The 23269-nt window shown below is 45.9% G+C and overlaps 1 protein-coding gene and 1 pseudogene across 1 annotated transcript in view; one reads left to right on the forward strand and one right to left on the reverse strand.

Annotated features, from left to right (window-relative positions):
• The window catches only part of CECR2 (CECR2 histone acetyl-lysine reader), a 156007-nt gene that overhangs the window by 42186 nt on the left and 90552 nt on the right, over nucleotides 1-23269 (reverse strand). The window contains 5 exon segments of the mRNA XM_060026017.1: nucleotides 784-953; nucleotides 1780-1829; nucleotides 4341-4445; nucleotides 5322-5461; nucleotides 6503-6686. Coding sequence (XP_059882000.1) covers nucleotides 784-953; nucleotides 1780-1829; nucleotides 4341-4445; nucleotides 5322-5461; nucleotides 6503-6686 — 649 coding nt within the window.
• Nucleotides 21414-22521, forward strand: LOC132433388 (heterogeneous nuclear ribonucleoprotein A1-like; annotated as a pseudogene).

Consider the following 23269-nt stretch of genomic DNA (forward strand, 5'->3'; position numbering starts at 1 on the left):
TTTTCTGTCTTCTATTAAAAAGTATTAAGAATCAGAAGCATCAGATTTATGGAAACTGGGTGGTTGCCAGGCATCCACCACAGAACGGGTGTTCCAGGAGGTCACCTGTGGGGTTACAATGATGGGGAAGACATGGCTCCTGATCCAGAGTTGCTTAGACAACTCCCAATGAAATGAAGCCGGGAAGCACACCAGGGGGGTACACCCTCGCTTGGGAGAGGCAGGGGAGAGCTCACAGACACAAGGCCCTCAAGTGGGGCTTCTGAGAGCCTTGGAACAGGCGGGGGCAGGCGGGGTGCAGGACGAAGCCAGGGTTCGGTGCCCTGCAGTCAGAGGGGGCAGCCAGCACTAGAGCCACAAAGAAAAGCACCTTTAGAGCCTGCTGTTAGAAGAAGACAGACCAGAAGATGATCTTTTTTAAAAAGGAAAGAAAAAAAAAGGCAGCAGTCTATGTACAGGGAGAGGTACACACAGGGTGCTCTGCAGAGACACACCTGGGGCTCAGGGGGTGGTTCCCAGGGGATGCTGGGGAGGAGGAGAGCTGGCTCCCAAGGGTGAAGAGCGGTGAGGACGGGGTAGAGGCATGAGGATTAAATCACATGGCCCATAGTGAAGGAGAGTGGGGGCACGAGGTCCCATTTTAATGTCCCAGATGAAGAAAGATGAAGGCTGGACCAGCTGCAGGAGAGCGTGGAGTGGAGGGTGCTCAAACCTCTAATGAAGGAACCCTTTACCAGAGCAGCTTGACGCCACACACGGAGGACAGGGACCCTGTCTGCACACCTTCTGGGCAATCATGCTGCAGATCTCGGGCAGGAAGTCCTCGCTGAGGAGCTTGTAGAGCTGCCGCTCTCGCAGGGAGGTCCTCTCCCGGAAACTCTCGGTGACCTGTCTCCACTCGTCTTCTGTCTGGCACAGGAGCCACCAGGAGCCTTGGCCTGGCCCCTGGGACCCTAGAAGAGAAAGGGGTGGCTCAGTAAACAGATCCCATGAGACCTGTTTCTTTCTATCTTCAGTTTCAGTTGGACCCTGGGTTATGATCAAAGCCAAGTAATCAGAAAAATGGGGGGCCCATTACCTTTTAAGGTTGATGCTGTGTACTTCCGATTTTCCTGTTACTATCACTGTTTACAACTAAGAGGTAAGAATACGTAAAGGCAATACAAATGTAACTATTGGAACCCTCATGATAGATGCTAATATACTAGAAATGCTTTAATGTATTTACTTTTCTACAAAATGGTTTCGATTGAGCTTTTGCAGTCTCGCTTGTTGCACTGAGATACACTAAATTGCTATTTCTCCCCAAATTTATACAATTTGGATTCCAGAACCGAAGTCTAGGTAGGAACCCAGTACACTTCCTTATGTGGTAAAGCATTTGACTGGGTTGGCCAAAAAGTTCGTTCAGTTTTAAGTAAAAATAAGACACATTTTTCATTTTCACCAAGAACTTTATTGAACGTATTCACTAACCGAACAAACTTTTTGGCCAATCCAATACATTAAAAGAAAACTCTCAGAGAAGCTGCTCATTCACTCCAACGTTGGGTGTCTATTCTGCTGGGCCTGGGTAAGGGGGCCCAAGTGAAAAGACGTGGTCCTGCTCTCAAGCTATCCATCAGGGGGAGAGATGGGCACAGGGAGACGATGTGTGAAGGGTGAGGAGGCTAGTCAGAGGCTACTGTAATAGTCGTAACGCTCTGCACTAGACTCTGGAAAAGGACACAAGTCAATCATGTTCATGCAATCCCTTCTGACCCCGACAAAAGCCATTACCATTTCTTGTCTGCGGCTCAGATGCTAAGGAGTTTTCTTCCTGCTTTTCACTGAAACACAGGAAAAAGAGGCACCAATTAAAACAAAGACATGGGGCTTCGCTGGTGGCGCAGTTGGTTGAGAGTCCGCCTGCCGATACAGGGGACACGGGTTCGTGCCCCGGTCCGGGAAGATCCCACATGCTGCGGAGCGGCTGGGCCCGTGAGCCATGGCCGCTGAGCCTCCGTGTCCAGAGCCTGTGCTCTGCAACGGGACAGGCCACGACAGTGAGAGGCCCGCGTACCGCAAGAAAAGAAGAAAAAAAAAAAAACAAAGACATGTCCAAAATTGTTGTGCTCCCCTGTAAGGTAGACCCATGACTTACTACCAAGAGTGTGTGTTGGCACAGAGAGGAAGGACAGATACACGGGGACACAGGAAAGGAGAAGTTCAGTGTCCACAGGTAAATGCCAAGAAAAGGGCTTCCTCCCAGACTGCACTGAGGGTGGCACTGCAGGCGAGGCATACTGAATTGGCCCTCACAGCAGGCTGGGGTGAAGAACACAGGTTCTGAGGCCGGGCCACCTCTATTCAAGGCTTGCCACCACCTACCCTGTGACCTCAGAAAAGTCACTGAACTTCCCTGTAAAATGGGGCTATTAATAATGCCCACCTCACAGGGATGCTGGAATTAAATTATAAAATACAAATGTGCTCATCAGCCCGACAGTGTTAGGTCTCCCTGAATCATGGACGACATTCTCTGGATTTTCTGGTCTCTTTTCAACCACCTAACCCAGCACTGCCCCGAACAGCCTCCCGGGAGAAGGAAAACGTCCTGTACTGTCGCTGTCCAACGAGGCAGCCACGGGCCACGAGTGCCTGGCTCAGCTGAAGTGTGTCAGGTGTGACTGAGGAACCAAACTTTAAATTTTATTTATTATTTTTAAAAAATAGTTTGTTTTAGGGGCTGCCCTTTCTCTTTACTTTTTTCCCCCTTCTACACATATCTTATTGTCTACATTTGTTTTTCATCATTCTTTAAAAAACGGAGGTATAGTTTTAGATGTACAACACAATGATTCACAATTTTTAAAGGTTATACTCCATTTATAGTTATTATAAAATATTGGCTGTATTCCCTGTGTTGTAGAGTATATCCCTATAGTTTATTTATTTTACCTAGTAGTTTGTACCTCTTAATCCCCATCTTGCCCCTCCCCCATCCCTCTCCCCGCTGGTCACCACTAGTTTGTTCTGTTTCTATGAGTCTGTTTCTGTTTTATTATATCCACTAGTTTCACTTTTTAGATTTCACAAAATTTTATTTAATTTAAAAATACGTAAATACTGTATTGGATACAGGAGTCTAAAGAATAGAACCACCAGCAGAGGGCAGCATAAGCACACACATGCTTCTTAAAGTGACTACAGCCCCACCACTAAGGCACTTTAATTGTTGGGACTCACAGGGAAACTGAGAGAGTACAGAACAGATTTCTGAATGTATCACGAGGTGTAGATCGCTAACAAAATCCAGAAACAGACGTCTTGTGTATAAAACATGATTATAAGAACATTTCTCACAAATACTGGTGGGAGGAAAGCTGCAATCTGTAGTCAAAATTTCTGGAAAGTGTAACACTGACTGTTGTAGCAAAAAAATCAAATTCTGATTGATTTATTCATAATCTGATTCCTAAAAATATTTCTTAGTAGTTAATAAGCAGCACAGTGAAATCTGGTTCACTTCAGGCATTTAGGTTACTTAAGTAGTTCTAAAACACCGAAGGAAGCAGCAGCTTCTCCTGTGTTATTAGAATTTTTAAGACTATGACCTAACTTCCATAAGTGAATAATGACAGATCTGATCCTCAAGTAAAAGGAAAAAGTATTTCTACACAGAACAGGTCAGATTCTGAAAACTCTTATATTGAGATTCACATTGTGGGAATTCCTAAAAGGCAATGATATATTAAAATAAAATTTCCTGGGACTGCCCTGGTGGTCCACTGGTTAAGACTCCGCACTTCCACTGCACGGGATGCGAGTTCGATCCCTGGCTGGGGAACAAAGATCCCACATGCCGCGCAGTGCGGCCAAAAAATAGTAATAATACAATTTCCCAATCGTAAGAGAATCTTTTTCTTTGCTAAAATTAAATATAAAATAAACACTATAAAAATGTTTAAAGTCTTACCTTTTCTTTATTGTAAGAAATTGTATTCTACATAGAACAAAGCATGTTTACTACTAAAATCTCCTTACCAAGAAAGAATTAACTCCTAAACTCATACACAGTATTAACTCTCTCCACACTCCTGTGAAGAAACGTGTGGTGTAGGGATGGGATTTTCAGGGCACTTCCTGCAGGCGGGCTCAGTTCTCGGTGCCGTCCACTGTCACGTTCACTGTCAGAGTCCCCACTGTCCACTGAAAGCGAGGGGCCAGGCAGGAGGCCCCTGAGGACTGTGACGCAGGGCCCATGTCCCCCCCGAGGCACAGAAAGCAGGATGGAGGCGAGTCCCTCCAGCGTAAGGGTTCGCGTTAGGGACCTACACAGACTAACAAGATTTACTCACCTCACTAGAGTTTCCTCCTGCAGTTTTTTCCGTTTTGGGGGTCTTCCTCTTCTTTTCCCTGTTTTCCCAGGAACACTTGAGACATTTTTTTGTCCTTCAGTTTCCCTAAGAAATAGTACATTAAATAGAAATGTTCTGTCATAGGACTGATGCGTTACACATGATTTATAAGCTAGTGATTATGGGGCTTCCCTGGTGGCGCAGTGGTTGAGAGTCCGCCTGCCGATGCAGGGGACATGGGTTCGTGCCCCGGTCCGGGAAGATCCCACGTGCCGCGGAGCGGCTGGGCCCGTGAGCCATGGCCGCTGAGCCTGCGCGTCCAGAGCCTGTGCTCCGCAACAGGAGAGGCCACAACACTGAGAGGCCCGCGTACCGCAAAACAAAACAAAAAACAAAACAAAACAAAAAACTGGCTTTAAGCTAGTGGTTAGCTTTTCTGGCCACGAGGTTATAAAAAGCAACAAAGGCAGCAGTTACAGGGAAAGAGCAGGGCGACCTCCCATTTTCCATTGTTAAAACGTGGAACCAAGGAAAACAACATCTCCCACATGAACATCTGAGTGAGGCCTCAGGCTTCGCTAACAGCAAAGGGCCCAGCAACCGGGACGTCTGGGGAAGATGCAGCATCGCTCCGGGATGCTGGAGACAAGCCCTCTTCCTCACTGAGGACATCAGCTCTAGTAGGAGAAGGGATTCTCCAGAACCCACTCTGCTGGAGGGAAAGGCCCCGGGGAGCACTTGTGCTGCTGAGAACCTGGCGGGCAGAACGGCCTCTGGGGTGGGGCCGCTGAGAGCTGGGCTAGAGATTAATTCCTTTTCACTTTTGTGTGAAATAACTCTTTGCCATCTCTTTGTAGACATGCTGCTACAGCTAATTCCTCCATGAGAAAAAATAACTTGTGCTGCGGAATTCCAATGTATTTGATTTTAGCGACGCTCTTCTAACAGTGGCTATGGCAGCCCTGACCTTTAGGAAGGTACCTGCTCAGAGAGAGCTCTCCGTTGGATTTTCCTTGCACTGGGTCCTCCTTGTACATTCGCGTCCCATAGAAATACCAGTAGAGGGCCCCGGAGTTGTCCTCACCCAGCGGTTCCACACGGAGACTGTCTGCATCCAGGCCCTGGGCAGGACAAGGAAAGAGGTTTGGGCTCACAACGAACAAAACTAAAGAGACAACTGAAAGGAGGATTCTGAATTTATCCTCACATATCCCTCATATTAAAATGCTCAAGCATCTTAGGTAATTCTCAGTCAGGGTACCCGACACACGGGACGGGGAGAAGGTGCCTGCCTTAAGAGCAGGATACGGAAGTACTTCACACGAATCCCACTGCCACCATTGCCCCACCTCACCAGAAAAAGAGCAACCTGAAGGGATTTTGGTGAACATGTGACATACTTGGTTTAGACGTGTATTCTGTGTGTACCAACAAGAGGAAAGACAATTCCAACAGGAGTGTCTGCTGCTGTGGCAGCCTCGTCCCCCACGACGCTCTGTCGCCGCCGGCCAGTCCGGCCCGGGGCTCCCCACTCCCCCAGCCTGACCTGTGCTGCCAACCCTTGGGGGGTGGAGGCCGAGACCTCAGCGAAGACTGTGCTGGGCTGCACTGCGGTTTTCACCATGGTGCCCACCTGAGCCCACGAGCACCGTCGACGCAGTTCATTGTTTCTGACCGACCTCCCAGTGAGGGCAAAGCAGAAGACCGCCCGTGCCCTCCCTCTGAGACAGGATAAGAGGGAGGGGGGAGGCGTCCACAGCCCCGCCCAGCACACATCTACAATGTGCACACGGTGTGCGGTGAGGATGGGTTAAAGTCCTTGGGAGGTTTCATAAATATTTCAATTATTCTAAGTCAAATTTCAGATCTCAGGAAATAAAACTCAGTGACTAATGTAACTGCAATTCTGACTGATGACAGAGCAAACAGGAACCTACGATTGTTCCCATGTCAGCGGGAACTCGGTAAACAGAACGAAGAACAAACCAAAGTAGAAGTTAAACCAAAATAAAATAACATGCAGTCATCTGAGCGTGTGGCTTGGATCCCCCTGGCAACAGTGGTAACAGCTGCACCCACAAGATTCCCAAGACCAGCACAGCATCCCAACGCTGGCTGCTCTAAGTTCTGCTCCAGGGACAGGGTGCCTGTCAGCTACGCACCTTGAGGAGATCGAAGACATCGTCTGCGTCCAGCCGGTAGTCACAGAGGCGGTGGAGGATTTCCACACGGGTGCGAAGGGGCAGGTCCTGGAAGCTGGCTTCCCTCAGGGGGTTAGGCTTCCCTTCTTCCAGCTCCCAGCGGTAGCTGATGATGTCCTCCAGGTAGCTGTGGAAGGTCTGAGGCCTAACCAGGCGGCCCCAGACACAAAGACACATGAGTACCACATAGAGAGGGTGGTGTAGAGGGCGGGGCGGGGGTGGGGTGGGGAGGCGGTGCTGGAGGTGGTGGGTGGCTGGACAGCTGACAAATCTTCAACAGCAGCAGGAGTGGAAAGTGCCAGGAAGGGCCCAGGGATCCCTTGAGGAAGCACTATGTTATTACACCATCTCCTGGGACCTGACACCGTCAAGTCCCAAAGATCATTAATATTTAAGAAGGTTGCGGGACCTTCCCTGGTGGCACAGTGGCTAAGAAATCGCCTGCCAATACAGGGGCCACGGGTTTGAGCCCTGGTCCCGGAAGATCCCGCATGCCGTAGAGCAACCAAGCCTGTGCGCCACAACTACTGAGCCTGCGCTCTAGAGCCCGTGAGCCACAACTAGTGAAGCCTGCACGCCTAGAGCCCATGCTTCGCAACAAGAGAAGCCACCACAGTGAGAAGCCCGCGCACCGCAACAAAGAGTAGACCCTGCTCGCCACAACTAGAGAAAGCCCGCGCACAGCAACAAAGACCCAACGCAGCCAAAAATAAATTAATTAATTTTTAAAAAAGATTAGGTCCACAACCTAGATGGCAAACAGCAAAGAATGGCAATGTCTGCCTGGCCTAATCCATTTATAGTTCAGGTTAACCTTCTCCAGAAAACAGGAGGCTACTCCAGGGAATTCCCTGGCAGTCCAGTGGTTAGGACTCCATGCTTTCACTGCCAAGGGCCCAGGATCAATCCCCACAAGCCGCGCTGCGTGGCCAGATAGATTAATTAATTAATTAATTAATTTTAAAAGAGGCTACTCCAACGTGTAACTATACTTTCATGTGCTGTTACACGTAAACTTGTGGGTGTGTTACGAAACACTAAATTTGAGGGTTTTTTCTACAGAAAACATTTAAGACAACTTAAATTTTTGATTAGTACCTAAATGTGCCTTGTATATAACAAGTGCTGTTTAATTGTTAGTTATTTCATATCTCAACTATTAAAGAATCTGGATATAATTTCACCTAATGCTTGATTTAAAAATATTTTTCTCAGGCTTCCCTGGTGGCGCAGTGGTTGAGAGTTCGCCTGCCGATGCAGGCGACACGGGTTCGTGCCCCGGTCTGGGAAGATCCCACATGCCGCAGAGTGGCTGGGCCAGTGAGCCACGGCCGCTGAGCCTGCGCATCCGGAGCCTGTGCTCCGCAGCGGGAGAGGGCACAGCGGTGAGAGGCCCGCGTACAGCAAAAAAAAAAAAAAAATTTTTCTCACTAAACAAAGAGCTCTAAAGGAATTATGTGTCAATATGATCTTTACAAGAGGCATGTATCATGTTAACTGATAATCTATGTAGTTATATTTGCAGAAAAAGTCAGAAGAAATACTCATAGAGAAAAAACAAAGGGCCTTAGGCAAATAAGAAATTAAACATTTTGCTTTTTCAAAGAGAGAAGAAACTTTATTTCCTTCCTGTTGAGACCTCAAATGCGGACACTGTGAATGTGGTTACCTTATCAAAATGCAGCATTACACCTGGAAACACAGGGCTCTCAGCACCATGACCTGAGCCCTGCTTGCAGGCACCTGCGGGAGCCTTGGGACCAGCTTGGCCTCCGCCCGCAAAGCCGGTGCTACCCCTTCAGGTGGAGGAGCCGACAAAGAGCAGCTCTAGCTGGCGGTGAAAAGCAGGTCGTGTGGCAAAGGAGAATATGAACATAAAACGGGGTGCTTTTTCGTTTCACAGAATGTGAAGAAGACAACCTGCCTTTGGTAATAAACCCCTTTATCTGCCACATGCTTTCTAGGATTTCTACTGCACACCAAGTACCCTAAACAACAAGGTGTGTTCTTCCTGCAGTAAAATGAAACGTGGACTCCATGACATGAGATCATGACATGAGATCATTCCACGAGGACGCGGCAGGAGGCAAGGAAGCACAGACAGCCGCGATCTGCCTGAAAGCCCCTCCGAGTCCCAATAACTGCATGTCTGAGATTCCTTTCCAACAGCCCTATTAACCTACTCAGTTCCAATTACATCACTTCTGCTAAAAGTTTCTTAAGTCATCTTCATACCACCTTACCAAGAGATACTAACGGACTTACAATTCAAGATCACTCCTTTGCCTTGTATACAGATAAGCCTCATAAAAATCTGTATCTTTCTTTTAAGGGTCAGATATTCGAGGGAAAAATTTTTTGAAGGCAGCGTGGTCAAGGGTATTTGAAACGAAAAGGCTCAGTAAGCCAACAATTAGGGTTAATACTTTGTACTTCGCGGTTCTTCATCTTCTCTAGGACACAAAACTCTTTCAGAATCTGGTAAGACCATGCACTCCCGCCCTCAGAAAAATGAGCGCCGTGATCCTGTGTGCTGCTCAGAGGAAGAGTGCGTGGCAACAGCTGCTACAAACTTATCCTACGTTGTAAATCTCTCAGCTCAGCTCAGGGCACTTCTTCCTGAGTTGTCACTAATCCTTTCAACAGGATGTAGGAACAAAAAGATGGAACCAACTGGAGGTTCTGAGCACAACCAGGTCAGAGCTCCTTGTCTGAGAAAAGTTCCAAATGCTAATTATCCCTTTATTTCTTAAAATAGTTTGCACAAGAGAGAGAAAAAAAGACAGAACTATCTTTCCACAGTCGCAGAGTGAGCATCTCTTAGGACCCCAGCAGAGAACTGCTTATTTTCCTTCAGACAGAACAGGCTTGCACTGTGAGACCCACATTCCCAGGGACAGCGCGGCCCGAGCGGAGCTGGCAGGACCCTGCACCACGGAGGAAACAAGCTGCCTGAGAAGATCACAAGGGAGAAGGCAGGCTCTGTGTCAGTTCTGAGACGTGAAAGTGTATGTGCAGCCCACACACAGGGAGCAAGGAAGACCTGGCACCACGGGTGCCATGTGGAGACTAAATGGAAAAATTTTATCTTCCCGTTTGCTATGGCTACTGGTGCAGCTAATGAAACACCCATGTTCACAGTTAGGCCACGTTTAACACAAGTACTGGGGGACTTCCCTGGAGGTCCAGTGGTTAAGACTCCGCACTTCCAGTGCAGTGGGGGAGGGTTCAATCCCTGGTCGGGGCACTAAGATCCTGCATGCCGCACAGTGCGGGCAAAAAGCTTTAAAAAAAAAAAAAAAACACACATAAACACACAAATACTGGATTGAGATAAAGATTTTGGTTCCAAGTGAAGCAACAAATAAAAACCTCCATAAGAAAATGTGATGAAGTGCTTATTCTTAAAGATCATAAAAAGATTCAGCCCAAAACAACTAAAATAATGTCTCTTCTATAGGACTATATACTGCCTGCCATATCCTGAAATATATCCTGAAATCAATGTGAGAGCCAGGATAAGTAAAAAATCATGACAATTTCAAATTAAAGGAAAATATGATTAAGATACAAAACATATCTTTTTAACTGGGAAATACGTATATAATATAGATTTTATTTGTGTATATGAATGTTTATGTTAAGTAACAAAGAAAAGTATTAAAAGTCATCTGGGGGATTTCCCTGGTGGCACAGTGGTTAAGAATCTGCCTGCCAATTCAGGGGACAGGGGTTCAATCCCTAGTCCGGGAAGAAGATCCCACATGCCGCAGAGCAACTAAGCCCGTGTACCACAACTACTGAGCCTGCATGCTCTAGGGCCTGCATGCCACAACTGCTGAGCCCACGTGCTGCAACTACTGAAGCCCACACGCCTAGAGCCTGTGCTCCGCAACAAGAGAAGCCACTGCAATGAGAAGCCTGCTCGCCGCAACTAGAGAAAGCCTGCGTGCAGCAATGAAGACCCAACACAGCCAAAAATAAATAAATTTATTTTTAAAAAAAAGTCACCTGGAAATCAACATGTATTAATCTTTAAATAACCCAAAAGAAAGCATTGAAGGACAAAGAGAGGAAAAAAGAAGGAAACACATGAAAAGACGCTCATTCGTCATTTGGGAAATGCAAATCAAACCCCAATAGGGTACCAGGTCACACCCACCAGGATGGCTAAAATTATAAAGACAGATAAGAACAAGTGCTGACCACTTGTTAACAAGGACGTAGAGTGGGAACCATCATATACTGCTAGTTGGAATGTAAAATGGTGCAGCAACTTTGCAAAAGTTTGGCAAGCTGCTCAAAACTTAAACACAGAATTACCATATGACCCAACCATTCCACTCTTAGGTATATACCCAAGAGAAATGAAAACATACCTCCAAACAAAAACGAGTAGACAAATGTTCATACACAGCAGCATAATTCGTAACAGCCAAAAAGCTGAAACAGCACCAACGTCCATGAACTAACAGATAAATAAAACATGTATCTATACAACGGAGTATTTGGGGGCCATAAAATGAATGAGTATGTGATTCACGCTACAACACGGATGAATTCTGAAAACATGCGAAGTGAAAGTAGCTGGATACCTATATGTATGCATTCCACCTATAAGAGGTACCTAGAATAGTAAAAACAGACAGGAAGCACATTAGTTAGTGGGACTGGTGACTGGAGGAAGCAAGGAGTGACAGCTGATGGGTGTGAGGGGTCTTTGGGGGTGATAAAATGTTCTGGAATTCAACACTGGTGATGACTACACAACCCTGTGAATATACTAAACACCAATGAATTGGACACTTAAAAACCCCCAGAACAGTGGGGACCAACCATACCAGTAACTGCACTAAATGTAAGTGGGCTGAGCAGCCCAGCCGAGCGCTGCCTAGAAGGAAAGTTACAGCTTTAAAATGCCTGTGCTGAAAAGAAAAAAGGCTCACAACAAGTATTATAACTTGAGAAGGAAGAAAAAGAAGAGTGTGCTAAAGCCAAGGGAAATAGAAGAAAATAATAAATCAAAAACAGAAAAAAATTTTTTTAAAGAAACCAGGCAAACAGTAGGTAAAGTTAAAAGCTGGTTCCTTGGGCTTCCCTGGTGGCGCAGTGGTTGAGAGTCCGCCTGCCGATGCAGGGGACACGGGTTCGTGCCCCAGTCCAGGAGGATCCCACATGCCGCGGAGCGGCTGCGCCCGTGAGCCATGGCCACTGGGTCTGTGCGTCCGGAGCCTGTGCTCCGCGACGCGAGAGGCCACAGCAGCGAGAGGCTCGCATACTGCAAAAAAAAAAAAAAAAAAAAAAAAAAAGCTGGTTCCTTAGTAAGCATTTGAAAAGTTGATAAACCTGTAGAAAGAATAGAGGGAGAGAGAACAAATTCCAACATCAGGAATGAAAGTGGAGAAACCACTGTAGATCCTACAGATAGTAAGAGAATATTATGAATAGTACTATGGAAATAAATGTAAAATCTTAAATAAAATAGACAAACTTCTTGAAAAATGCCTAAATTACTTACCAAAATTGACTTAAGAAATAGAACACTCAGGAGAAAAGGGAACCCTCCTACACTGTTGGTGGGAATGTAAATTGGTGCAGCCACTATGGAGAACACTTTGGAGGTTCCTCAAAAAACTAAAAACAGCTACCATATGATCCAGCAATCCCACTCCTGGGTATATATCCAGACAAAACTGTAATTTGAAAAAATAAATGCACCCCTATGTTTATAGCAGCACTATTGACAACAGCCAAGACATAGAAGCAACCTTCACCCATTGAAAGATGAATGAATGGATAAAAAAGACATGGTACATATATACAATGGAATATTACTCAACCATAAAAAGAGGGTGAAATAATGCCATCTGCAGCAACATGGATGGACCAAGAGATTATCATATCAAGCAAAGTCAGAAAGAGAGACAAATACCGTATGATATCACTTATATGTGGAATCTAAAATATGACACAAATGAACCTATTTACAAAGCAGAAACAGAATCACAGATATAGAGGTCGGACTACTGGTTGCTATGGGCAGGGGGAGAGGGATGGACTGGGAATTTGGGGTTGATAGATGGAAACTATTACATTTAGAATGGATAAACAACAAGGTCTTACTGTATAGCACAGGGAACTATATTCTATATCCTGTGATAAACTGTCATGGAAAGGAATATGAAAAAGAATGTATATATGTAAAACTGAATCACTTTGCTATACAGCAGAAATTAACACAACACTATACTTCAATAAAAATTTTTTAAAAAGAAACAAAACACTCAAATAGCCTTAATTAAAGAAATCAAATCAATAATACTCAATCAAAAACTTGCACACAAAGAAAACTACAAACCCAAAGGCTTTCAGTGGTGAACTGTTTGAAAGAAGTTACACAAACTCGGACTTCCCTGGTGGTGCAGTAGTTAAGAACCCACCAGCCAATGCAGGGGAAACGGGTTCAATCCCTGGTCAGGGAAGATCCCACGTGCCGCAGAGCAACTTAAGCCCGTGCGCCACAACGACTGAGCCTGTGCTCTAGAGCCCGTGAGCCACAACTACTGAGCCCATGCACCACAACTACTGAAGCCCGCGCACCTAGAGCCCATGCTCCGCAACAAGAGAAGCCACAGCAACAAGAAGACTGCGTACTGCAACGAAGAGCAGCCCCCGCTCGCCGCAACTAGAGAAAGCCCACGCACAGCAACGAAGACCCAACGCAGCCAAAAATAAATATAAATAAAATAAATAAATTTTTTTAAAAAAGAAAAGAAATTACACAAACTCTTTCAGAAACGAGAGAAGAGAACACTTCTCAACCCTTGTGCCAAAACCTGACAAAGATCCATAAGAAAATAAAATTACAGACCAATATTCTTCATAAACATACATGGAGAAATCCTCAGCAAAACAGCAGCAAACTGAATTCAGCAACAGACAAAAGGGACAGCACTTCATCACACTTGAGGGTGAAAGGCTGAACACTTTCCCCCAAGATCAGAACAACACAGGAGTTGTGGCTGGCACAGTAATAAGACAAGAGAAGGAAGCTCTTGGGACAGAGAGCCGGGATAGAGGCTGGAACGGAAACAGACTACAGAAACTCCTGTCAGCAACAAGAGCAATAAACTAAGAAGTGAAATCAGGAAGACTACAGTAACACGGTCAATATAAAAACCTCAATTGTATTTTACATATAATGGCAACAAATAGCTGGAAAATATAAAATACTTAGGCACAAATGGAAAGGTGTACGGTATCTTTACAATGAAACTATACAATATTCCTGAAATTAAAGAAGATAAACAGGGACTTCCCTGGTGGTCCAGTGGTTAAGACTCCACACTCCCAATGCAGGGGCCAGGGTTCAATCCCTGGTCAGGGAACTAGATCCCACACGCCGCAACTAAGACCCAGTGCACCCAAATCAATAAATAAAAAAAAAAAAAATTTAAATAAAGGAAGATAAACAAGTGGAGAGATACATATCATGGCCAAGGACTGGGAAACTCAACATTGCTCAAAATGTCCATTTTCTGTAGCAGGCCTTTTTTGGGGGGTGGGGGAGTTGACAAGCTGATTTTTAAATTTGTATGCAAAGAACCCAGAATAGTCAAAAAAAGCAAAACTAAAATATAAAAAGGTAGAAAACTCACCAATTTCAAGACAATCTGGTACTTGTATAAATATAAGACATATAGATCAATGGAATAAGGCAGAGTTCAGAAACAGACTGAACATAGATGAAATTCGTAAGGAAAAATGGACACTGATTGACCTTCTACTTCATACCATACACGAATACTAACTCAAAATGCATCATAATGCCAACTGCAAAAAGCGCTAAAGCTCTAAAACTAAGAGAAAACCTCAAAAAAATATCTTGACACTAAGGTATGTCCCGATTTCTTAGGAAAAAACATACTAGAAAAAACTGATAGATTAGACTTCAACAAAATTAAAATTTGCTATTCTTTAAAATACAGTGCCAAACAAATGGAAAGGCAAGCTACACATCAGAAGAAAATAGTCACAGCCCATTATATATCTAGTCATCAGGGAAATGCACATTAAACCCACAATGAGTTACCACATCACACACAACAGAATCAGTAAAATGAAAAACTGGGTAAAATTAAAATTAACAGATGTCGGGAAAGATATGGAGCAACTGGACTGTTCATGTGTTGCCGGTAGGAGAATAAAGGTCACCGCTGCTTAGAAAACAAGTCAATGTCAATCGTGCTCTCACGCACGACCCAGCGATTCCTGAGAGAAACGAAAAGACATCCACGAAAACATCCGTGCAAGTGTTTACAGCTGCTCTATTCTCAACAGCCCCAAACTGGAGGCAACATACAAGTCTACCAACTAGCAGACAAAAAAACTGTCATATATTTTTGCACTGGAATCCAATGCAGACCCCCTCCCCTAAAAGGAACGAAGAACTGATACAAATAGCAGTGTCAGTATCACACAGACCCTGTGCTTCCTCAAAGAAGCTGGACACGCAGAACCCACACTGCATGATCCCAGCCACACACACACAAAATTCTAGAATAAGGCAAAACAATCTGCATCAATAAAAATCAGGTCACTGCGTGGGATGCAGTGGGGTTTTGGGGGTGTGGGGAGGTTAGATTTAGTGCAAAGGGCACTTGCTGAGGAGATGGAAATGTATTATCTTGAGCAGCATGGTGACCGAGTTTGTGTAATTAGAAATAGGAACCTATTTAATTTTCTAAAAACAGGGGCAAACTATGGCTCATGGGCCAAAGCTGGCCTGAATGTCTATCTTTAGCCTGTAAGCTAAGAATGTGAAAATCATTCTTTTTTAACGGTTGGAAGAAAAAAGAAATCAAAAGAATACTATTTTATGACAAGAGAAAATGATATAAAATTCAAATTCCAGATTATGAAAATCTAATAAAACACAGCCACAATCAGTCACGAAGCACTGCTCTGGCCACTTTTGCACTGGGATGGCAGAGGGGAGTAGTTTAGACCATGTCACCCACACAAAGCCTAAAATGGTTATTCTCTGGCCCTTTGCAGAAGTCTGCTAACCCCAGTTCTGAGACGTGCAAACCGCAACATTTAAGACATTGGCAGTAGCCTGGGTCAATATCCACTTCCTACTCCACACACGTAGATGTTTCTGGTATTTACTAAAAGCTCAAGACTGTTCTAAGGCTGTCATGAGTGAACTCATTTAATTTCACAATAAATTTAGTAATAGGTATGGTTATCATTCCCATTTTACAGATGAGGCGAGTAACGCACAAAGAGATTAAGGAACTTTCTTAGCTCCACATAACAGGTAAGCCTTAGAACCAAGAAAGGCAAGCATTCATCTGTCCAAAATCCTCTTTCTTTAGGGTGGGATGAAAATAAAACTTCAGAGAATACCGAGCACAAATTCACTCTAAATGTACGTGGATACCACTGGAGGGACAGAATAGCAATCACTTCAGGCAATTCCTTTCAATGAAAAGTAAAATTCACTGTGATGTTTTCTTGTCTGAGTGATCACTGCGTAGGTGTATTCAGTTTGTACAAATTCACTGAGCTGTATGATTAAGCAATATGCCCTTTTCTGTGTGTATTATAATATATCGACAAAAACAAGTTTTTAAAGGGCTGAAGCCTGAGCCTCACTTCAGACCAATTAGTTCAACTTGGATCAATCAGACCCCAAACTTACTTGCCCATTCAGAAGTTTTTTTATTTCATGTATACTTAGCTGTTTTTAACACAATTTACAGATTATGTTTTCAGCAATGCTCTGACACCTCACAGGTATGATATGAAAAAGGGTGGAACCATCACTTGCCTCCCTGGCCCAGCACAGAACAGCAGGACCAACACTGCCACCCGCTGTCCCCAGGAAAGGGGGACGAGCTCGGAGGGCACCAGGATACCCCCACCAAAGGGGGTTGACGGGCCCCCCACTAATTCTGCTTCTGTCCATCTGAGACTCACAGTTTCCTTCAAAAGCAAAAAAGTCACAGAAGCAGCTGCCTGTAAAAGGAAGGGGAAAAAACTCTTCTCTCCTCCCGGTTACAACAGCATCTGAAATTTTATGACATTTATTTAACTAGGGTCATTTTTTTGTTTTTTTAAAATAAATTAACCTCTCGTTTCAAAAGAAATCATTTAGGAGTAACTGACACAGTGTGTCATAAGGAAGAAACTAGTGTTAAGAGGCCTGCCATCAGCACTGGGGAGGGCGGGCAGCTCTGCACCGTACCCAGAAGCAGAAGGGCTGGGGAAGACATAGAAGACAGGGTGACACGGTTGTCTGCGGGTGTCTGACAAGCCAGCACAGCTTGATGAGACAGACACATTCTGAAATATTAAATGCTATTTGCACCTCTAGCTACACACGTGTGAAAAAGCAAACTGTCCAGAACAGCCCACCTGGCACCCCATCTTAAGAACGCGTTGGGTTTCTGCTCTATACTACTTTAGGCGATGCTTTAAAACTTTTTTTTTTTAATTTTTTTTTTAATTTTTGGTCGCATCGGGTCTTCGTCGCTTCGCGCAGGCTTTCTCTAGTTGCAGCGAGCGGGGGCTACTCTTTGTTGCGGTGCGCGGACTCCTCATTGCGGTGGCTTCTCTTGTTGCGGAGCACGGGCTCTAGGCACGTGGGCTTCAGTAGTTGTGGCACGTGGGCTCAGTAGTTGTGGTTTGCGGGCTCTAGAGCACAGACTCAATAATTGTGGCACGCGGGCTTAGGTGCTCCACGGCATGGGGGATCTTGCCCGACCAGGGATTGAACCTGTGTCCCCTGCATTGGCAGGCGGATTCTTAACCACTGCACCACCAGGGAAGCCCAGAATTTATTTTTTTATACTGCTAAAATCATTAATTTTATGTAAAGACGACAGAAAACAAAGAGTCAGAGTTAGAGACTCAAACTGCAGATTCTATGAGGGATGAAGATCTGGGCTCCTGATCTCTCAATTCTCTGTAGGGATCATTCATCTTCTAACCAGCTACCTAAGTCTCTGGATGTTTCCTTCCCTGTAAAACAGGACCCGGTTAGCCTTTGAGGGGATCTCCCTCTACCTCTTCTTCATAGCCTCACAAGAAGACTGAGGAAATGAAATGTGCCAAAGTGAAAGTAGATGAGTGATGGGAGAAGCCTGCGCCTAAGCTAAGAATATCCTGTAGAACACCCGTTATCTTCAAACTAATTGTTTTTCTATGGGAGATATTATCAATGTAAGTACATTTATAGTGGAGGCTAATGGTAAATATGGGAGAAAATTAAACTAGGAACAAGTTAGTTATAGCCATTTACTGAAACAAAAGGGAAAATCAAAACCTCTTGTTGACAATTCATTTATATAGGACCACATGTGACTATCCAAAAATCAACTGGTTCTTGTCCAAAAGCCTAGGAAAAAAGAGAACTTATGATACGTTGTTAATAACTAAGTACACGTGATTAGATGCAGCATAAGCCTCCCCACCCATATGCAGTTTTCCTCTGGAGAAGACAGTCACTATTAACAAGCAAAAGCATGTGCAACAGGCCCCCTGGGGTTCACAGCATGTGCTGGGCTCTCCCAAGTGGGGCACAGCCCATCTGGGGCTCGCTTCTGGTCACAAAACTGGGCAGGCGAGGGTACTCCCGCGAGCACGCCAGGTCAAGAGAGGAGACACAGCGGGACCAAGAGGGCCGCATGGAAACAAAGACCTGGGTCCTACAGCTGCCAGGGAGACTCTGCCAGCAGCCTGAAGGACCCTGTGTCCCTCCCCAGCTAGGCCTCCAGACACGCCGAGCGGGGCCCCTGACAAGCCACGTGCAGACCCACAAAACCGACCGATACCAAATGCAGTTTCAGCTCTTCGGCCTGTGAACTGCGCTAAGCAGCCACAGGAAACAAACATAGGCCCTCCCGAGGGCGGGCCTGCGGTGGCCACGGTCCCAGAAGCATGGCCGGGACATCAGATTCCTGACCCACGGAAACTGATGTTTAAAGCTGCTAAGTTTTAGGGTAATTTGTTACATAGCAGTAGATGACGAATACAGCATGAAACAGGCAGAAGCACAAACACGAAAAGGAAGGGGGATGATAACCTAGAACAACAAGAGAATCAACTTTAAAAAATCAAGGTCAATAAACTGGGCAGATTCAAGATACAGACACAGGAATATGTTAGGAATATATCACATTCTACACTTGGAAGTACTTGTACAGTGTGTGAGTATCACTCAACTCTTAGCAGCAACACAAGTTACAGTAACCCAGGAACGGATCTGACCTACATGAACAAAGCTACAACTTTTTACTGAGCAACATCAGGACTTTTTTTTTAAAAAATATATTTATTTATTTATTTTTGGCTTTGTTGGGTCTTCGTTGCAGTGCGCGGGCTTCTCATCGCAGAGGCTTCTCTTGTGGAGCACGGGCTCTAGGCCTGTGGGCTTCAGTAGTTGTGGTGCAAGGGCTTAGTTGCTCCGCAGCATGTGGGATCTTCCCGGACCGGGGCACGAACCCGTGTCCCTTGCATCAGCAGGCGGACACTGCCACCAGGGAAGCCCGGCAAGCAGATTCTTAACCACTGTGCCACCAGGGGAGTCCCACAACATAAGGACTTTAATCAAAATAAGGAGATTCCTTATGGAATATGACAAGATTGTATCACTTTCTGGAAGAACTAACAAGCAGGATTAGTTAAGAGCAATGGTATCAGAGCCAAAAGAGACTGGCAGGTACAGCCAGGAAGAGCCGAGTGGATTCTCACGTGTCAAAAACCTGGTCAAATGTCAAATAGACACCACATGCCAACAGGGAAGGGAAGCTCTACTCCATAGATGGTATGAGCCAACTCTAGCTATTCAGACCTTCAACCGCAGCCTGGCCCCCATCCCCACCATCACACAGAAGGCAGGCGTGCGACACCTGCCCCGCAAATTTTAAATGGGCGTTTCTTGTGCTTGATCATCAACCAACACACCCATGGAAGACACGGCCTAAGTATGTAACAGGAAATTCAAGTCCACAAACCACGAATGTGCGCAGTAAGGCTGGAGAGACAGCCTGTCAGGCAGGAGACTCCAGGTCATCACGTTCACCCCCTAACAGGCCTTCATGATGGGCTCGCCTCTGCCCTCAGGCCTGATCTACTCACTCGCCCCTTCCTGGTCCCCCGCCCTCCCTGCCCTCAGGATCACACCCCCGAACTCGCTGCTCAGCCTACAAGGCCTACTAGGCTCCTACTCCTGTTGTGCTGTGGCCACAGGATTCCTCGAATGGCTGTGCTTGTCGGAGACAGCAGGGAAAGAAGGCGAGCAGGTGGGCCAAGCAAGCCCCACAGATGCAGTGTGACAACCAGCCTCTGTGTCGAGAGCCACCAGGCAGGCTGGGGCCCTGTTTTCCCTCCAGCTGATCAGTGTCTTAGATGCTTTCTAAAAGCTACAAACTGGGTTTCAACATGAAGTCGCATTTTAGATGCTGGCGACGAACCAAAATTTAACACTCAGGGGCTAATAAGACTTTGGACTTTGCAGCTCAAATGAATCACATCTCTGAAACACATGGGACCTTCTGCTCTGCAACCCCTAGCCTCTGCTCCAGGGTGTCGAACCCGACATCCACCTTCCTACCTGCAATTTCGGGGGGGGGGGGGTGCGTCCTTCCTCCACTCACCCTCTTAATGGGCTCTGTAATATAAGGGCACTGGCTCAGGAAGCACCCCATGACAGCTCGGTCCACGGCCCCTTCTCACACAGGCCACGTGCTCTGTGGATGTCACAGCGCTTGCCATGGCAACTGCACACACTCTGCAGTGGGGCCCAGGACCGAGGGTCCCGAGGGCATCTGCCCTCCAGCACCCTGGCCAGAGCGAGGTGAGGCAAACAGACCCCCTCGGACACTGATGGTCATGGGTGAAATGGAGCAACCCCTGGGGTGAGCGGCCTGGAAATTTATTTTTTGAATCTTAAGTGGGCATTTCTTTTTACGGAGTGACTATACTTGCAGAAATTTAAGAGTATGATTCACTAAGGTGTGCAAACTTTTATGTCCAAGGCTATGTAATATAACATGTTTATAACAGTTAAAAGCTGGGCACAAACGTCCATCTATTAAATCGGAGTATTTGACAATCCCATTTAAAGAAAAAAGTGGTTATAAGAAAAATTATCATTGTGAGGAAAAAAATGGAAGATATGAAAAAGTGAAATTATATACAGAGTATGACTACAACTGCTTAAAAACCACACAGACTCCCAAGTTACATCTCAAAAAGAAAATGGGAGAAAACATACTAAACCCCTTGTCATGGTGTTTAAGTGGTAAGATGGCAGATTTCTTTCTACTCTCTGTTTAGCACAACAGCCTAGACGCCCTGGGGACAGTCAGTACACTCGTGGAGAATGCAGGAGACGACGACTACAGCATGAAACAGGCAGAAGTACACACACAGAAAGGAAGAGGGATGATCGCTCACACACACACGCGTGTGCGCGCACGCGTGAACGCCGAGCTCCGCGCTCAATGCAGGAGCAGCTCGTCAACCCCTCATTCACCTTGTTACCACACGTCTACCCCCAGCCCTGACAAGCGTCCAGGAGTGGATCTACTAGCAGAGAAATATTTCAGACACCGTCTTTTTTTTAAACCGTGGCACCCCAGCCTCCTGCCTGCACGGGGAGCCCCGTCCTGTCTCAGCTTCCCGGGAGCTGGCCTCACAGTCCAACTGTGTGGAAACGTAGTAGCAAGAGAACGTCTATCAACTCTATCAAAACAAGGGATGAGGCCTTATCGGGAAGACCCTTTATTTGCTGACAGAGATGAAATCTTGCTCCAAATGTCTACACATCTCAATGCACCAGACAGCTGTGTACTTGGCAGCTATGGCGTGCGGGGGCCCAGAAGCTCCACGCTAGAAATGATGCTAGAGATACGTTCGGTAGATTACTCCTTTCTGCCCGTGGACGCAGCCGAGTAAGCATCGTTGACGTCTCCCCGCCCCGCACTGCCGTCACGTCTAAGTCAGGGTCTCCCAAAGAGCTGCACAGCTGCAGAAGCTCTTCGTCGGAGGTTTGAGCCTTGAAACAAGCGACGCGAGCCTGAGGAGGCATCCTGAGCGGCGGGGAGTGCGCACAGACTGTGTGGCGACGAGAGATCCAAGCACCAGGCACTCCAGAGGCTTCAGGGTTGTCACACACGCCACTGTGGAGGATGTGGGTGCGGCCATGAAAGCAAGGCCACACGAGGTGGATGGGAGAGTTGTGGAACCCAAGAGGGCCGTCTCAAGAGAAGATTCTCAAAGACCTGGTGCCCACTTAAGTGTGAAAAAGATTTTTGTTGGTGGCATTAAAGAAGACACTGAAGAACATCATCTAAGAGATTATTTTGAACAGTATGGGAAAACTGAAGTGATTAAAATCATGACTGATCGAGGCAGTGGCAAGAAGTGAGGCTTTGCTTTCGTAACCTTTGATGACCATGACTCTGTAGACAAGACTGTCATTCAGAAATACCACACTGTGAATGGCCACAACTGTGAAGTAAGGAAAGCCCTATCTGAGCAAGAGATGGCTAGTGCCTCATCCAGCCAAAGAGGCCGAAGTGGTTCTGGAAACTTTGGTGGTGGTCGTGGAGGGGGGTTTTGGTGGGAATGACAACTTTGGTCGTGGAGGAGACTTCAGTGGTCAAGGTGGCTTTGGTGGCAGCTGCGGTGGCGGGGGATATGGTGGCAGTGGATATGGTGGCAGTGGGGATGGCTATAATGGGTTTGGTAATGATGGAAGCAATTCTGGAGGTGGTGGAAGCTTCAATGATTTCGGCAGTTACAATAATCAATCTTCAAATTTTGGACCCATGAAAGGAGGAAACTTTGGAGGCAGAAGTTCTGGTCCCTAGGGTGGTGGAGGTCAATAGTCTGCCAAACCCCGAAACCAAGGTGGCTGTGGTGGTTCCAGCAGCAGCAGTAGCTGTGGCAGTGGCAGAAGGTTTTGATTACTGCCAGGAAACAAAGCTTAGCAGGAGAGGAGAGACAGAGAAGTGACAGGGAAGCTACAGGTTACAACAGATCTGTGAACTCAGCCAAGCACAGTGGTGGCAGGGCCTAGCTGCTACAAAGAAGACATGTTTTAGACAATACTCATGTGTATGGGCAAAAAAACTCGAGGACTGTTATTTGTGACTAATTGTATAACAGGTTATTTTAGTTTCTGTTCTGTAGAAAGTGTAAAGCATTCCAGCAAAGGGTTTTAATGTAGGTTTTTTTTTTTTTTGCACCCATGCTGTTGACTGCTAAATGTAATAGTCTGATCATGACACTGAATAAATGTGTCTTTAAAAAAAGAGAAATGATGCCACTGTTCACATGACAGAAGATACATACCCCAGGGGCAGAAATACGGTAAAAATCTAGTTTTAATTTGTTAGGCATCATTTTACCAATACTGAAAACAAAGATCAGAAAGAAAGCCCTACATTGAGAGAACACATTCCACACTTGAATATGGTAGCTGGTGGACCCAACAGTAAGGGATATAGATTTCTGAGAGTGAAATAAAGTCAAGAATTACAATAAATTGAAAACTCAGCTGCAGAAGGAGCCAAACACGGGACCTGGGAACCGTGTGTAAATGCTGTTACGTCTTGGCCGGTGATCTGCTCTGGTTTATTCCAGGAGACACGAAACATCACTAGGACTGGTTAATTCCTTCCCTCCGCCAGAAACGGTAAGATTGGGGTTACT

This window comes from Delphinus delphis, chromosome 11 (assembly GCF_949987515.2).
Source record: "Delphinus delphis chromosome 11, mDelDel1.2, whole genome shotgun sequence".
Taxonomy (NCBI): domain Eukaryota; kingdom Metazoa; phylum Chordata; class Mammalia; order Artiodactyla; family Delphinidae; genus Delphinus; species Delphinus delphis.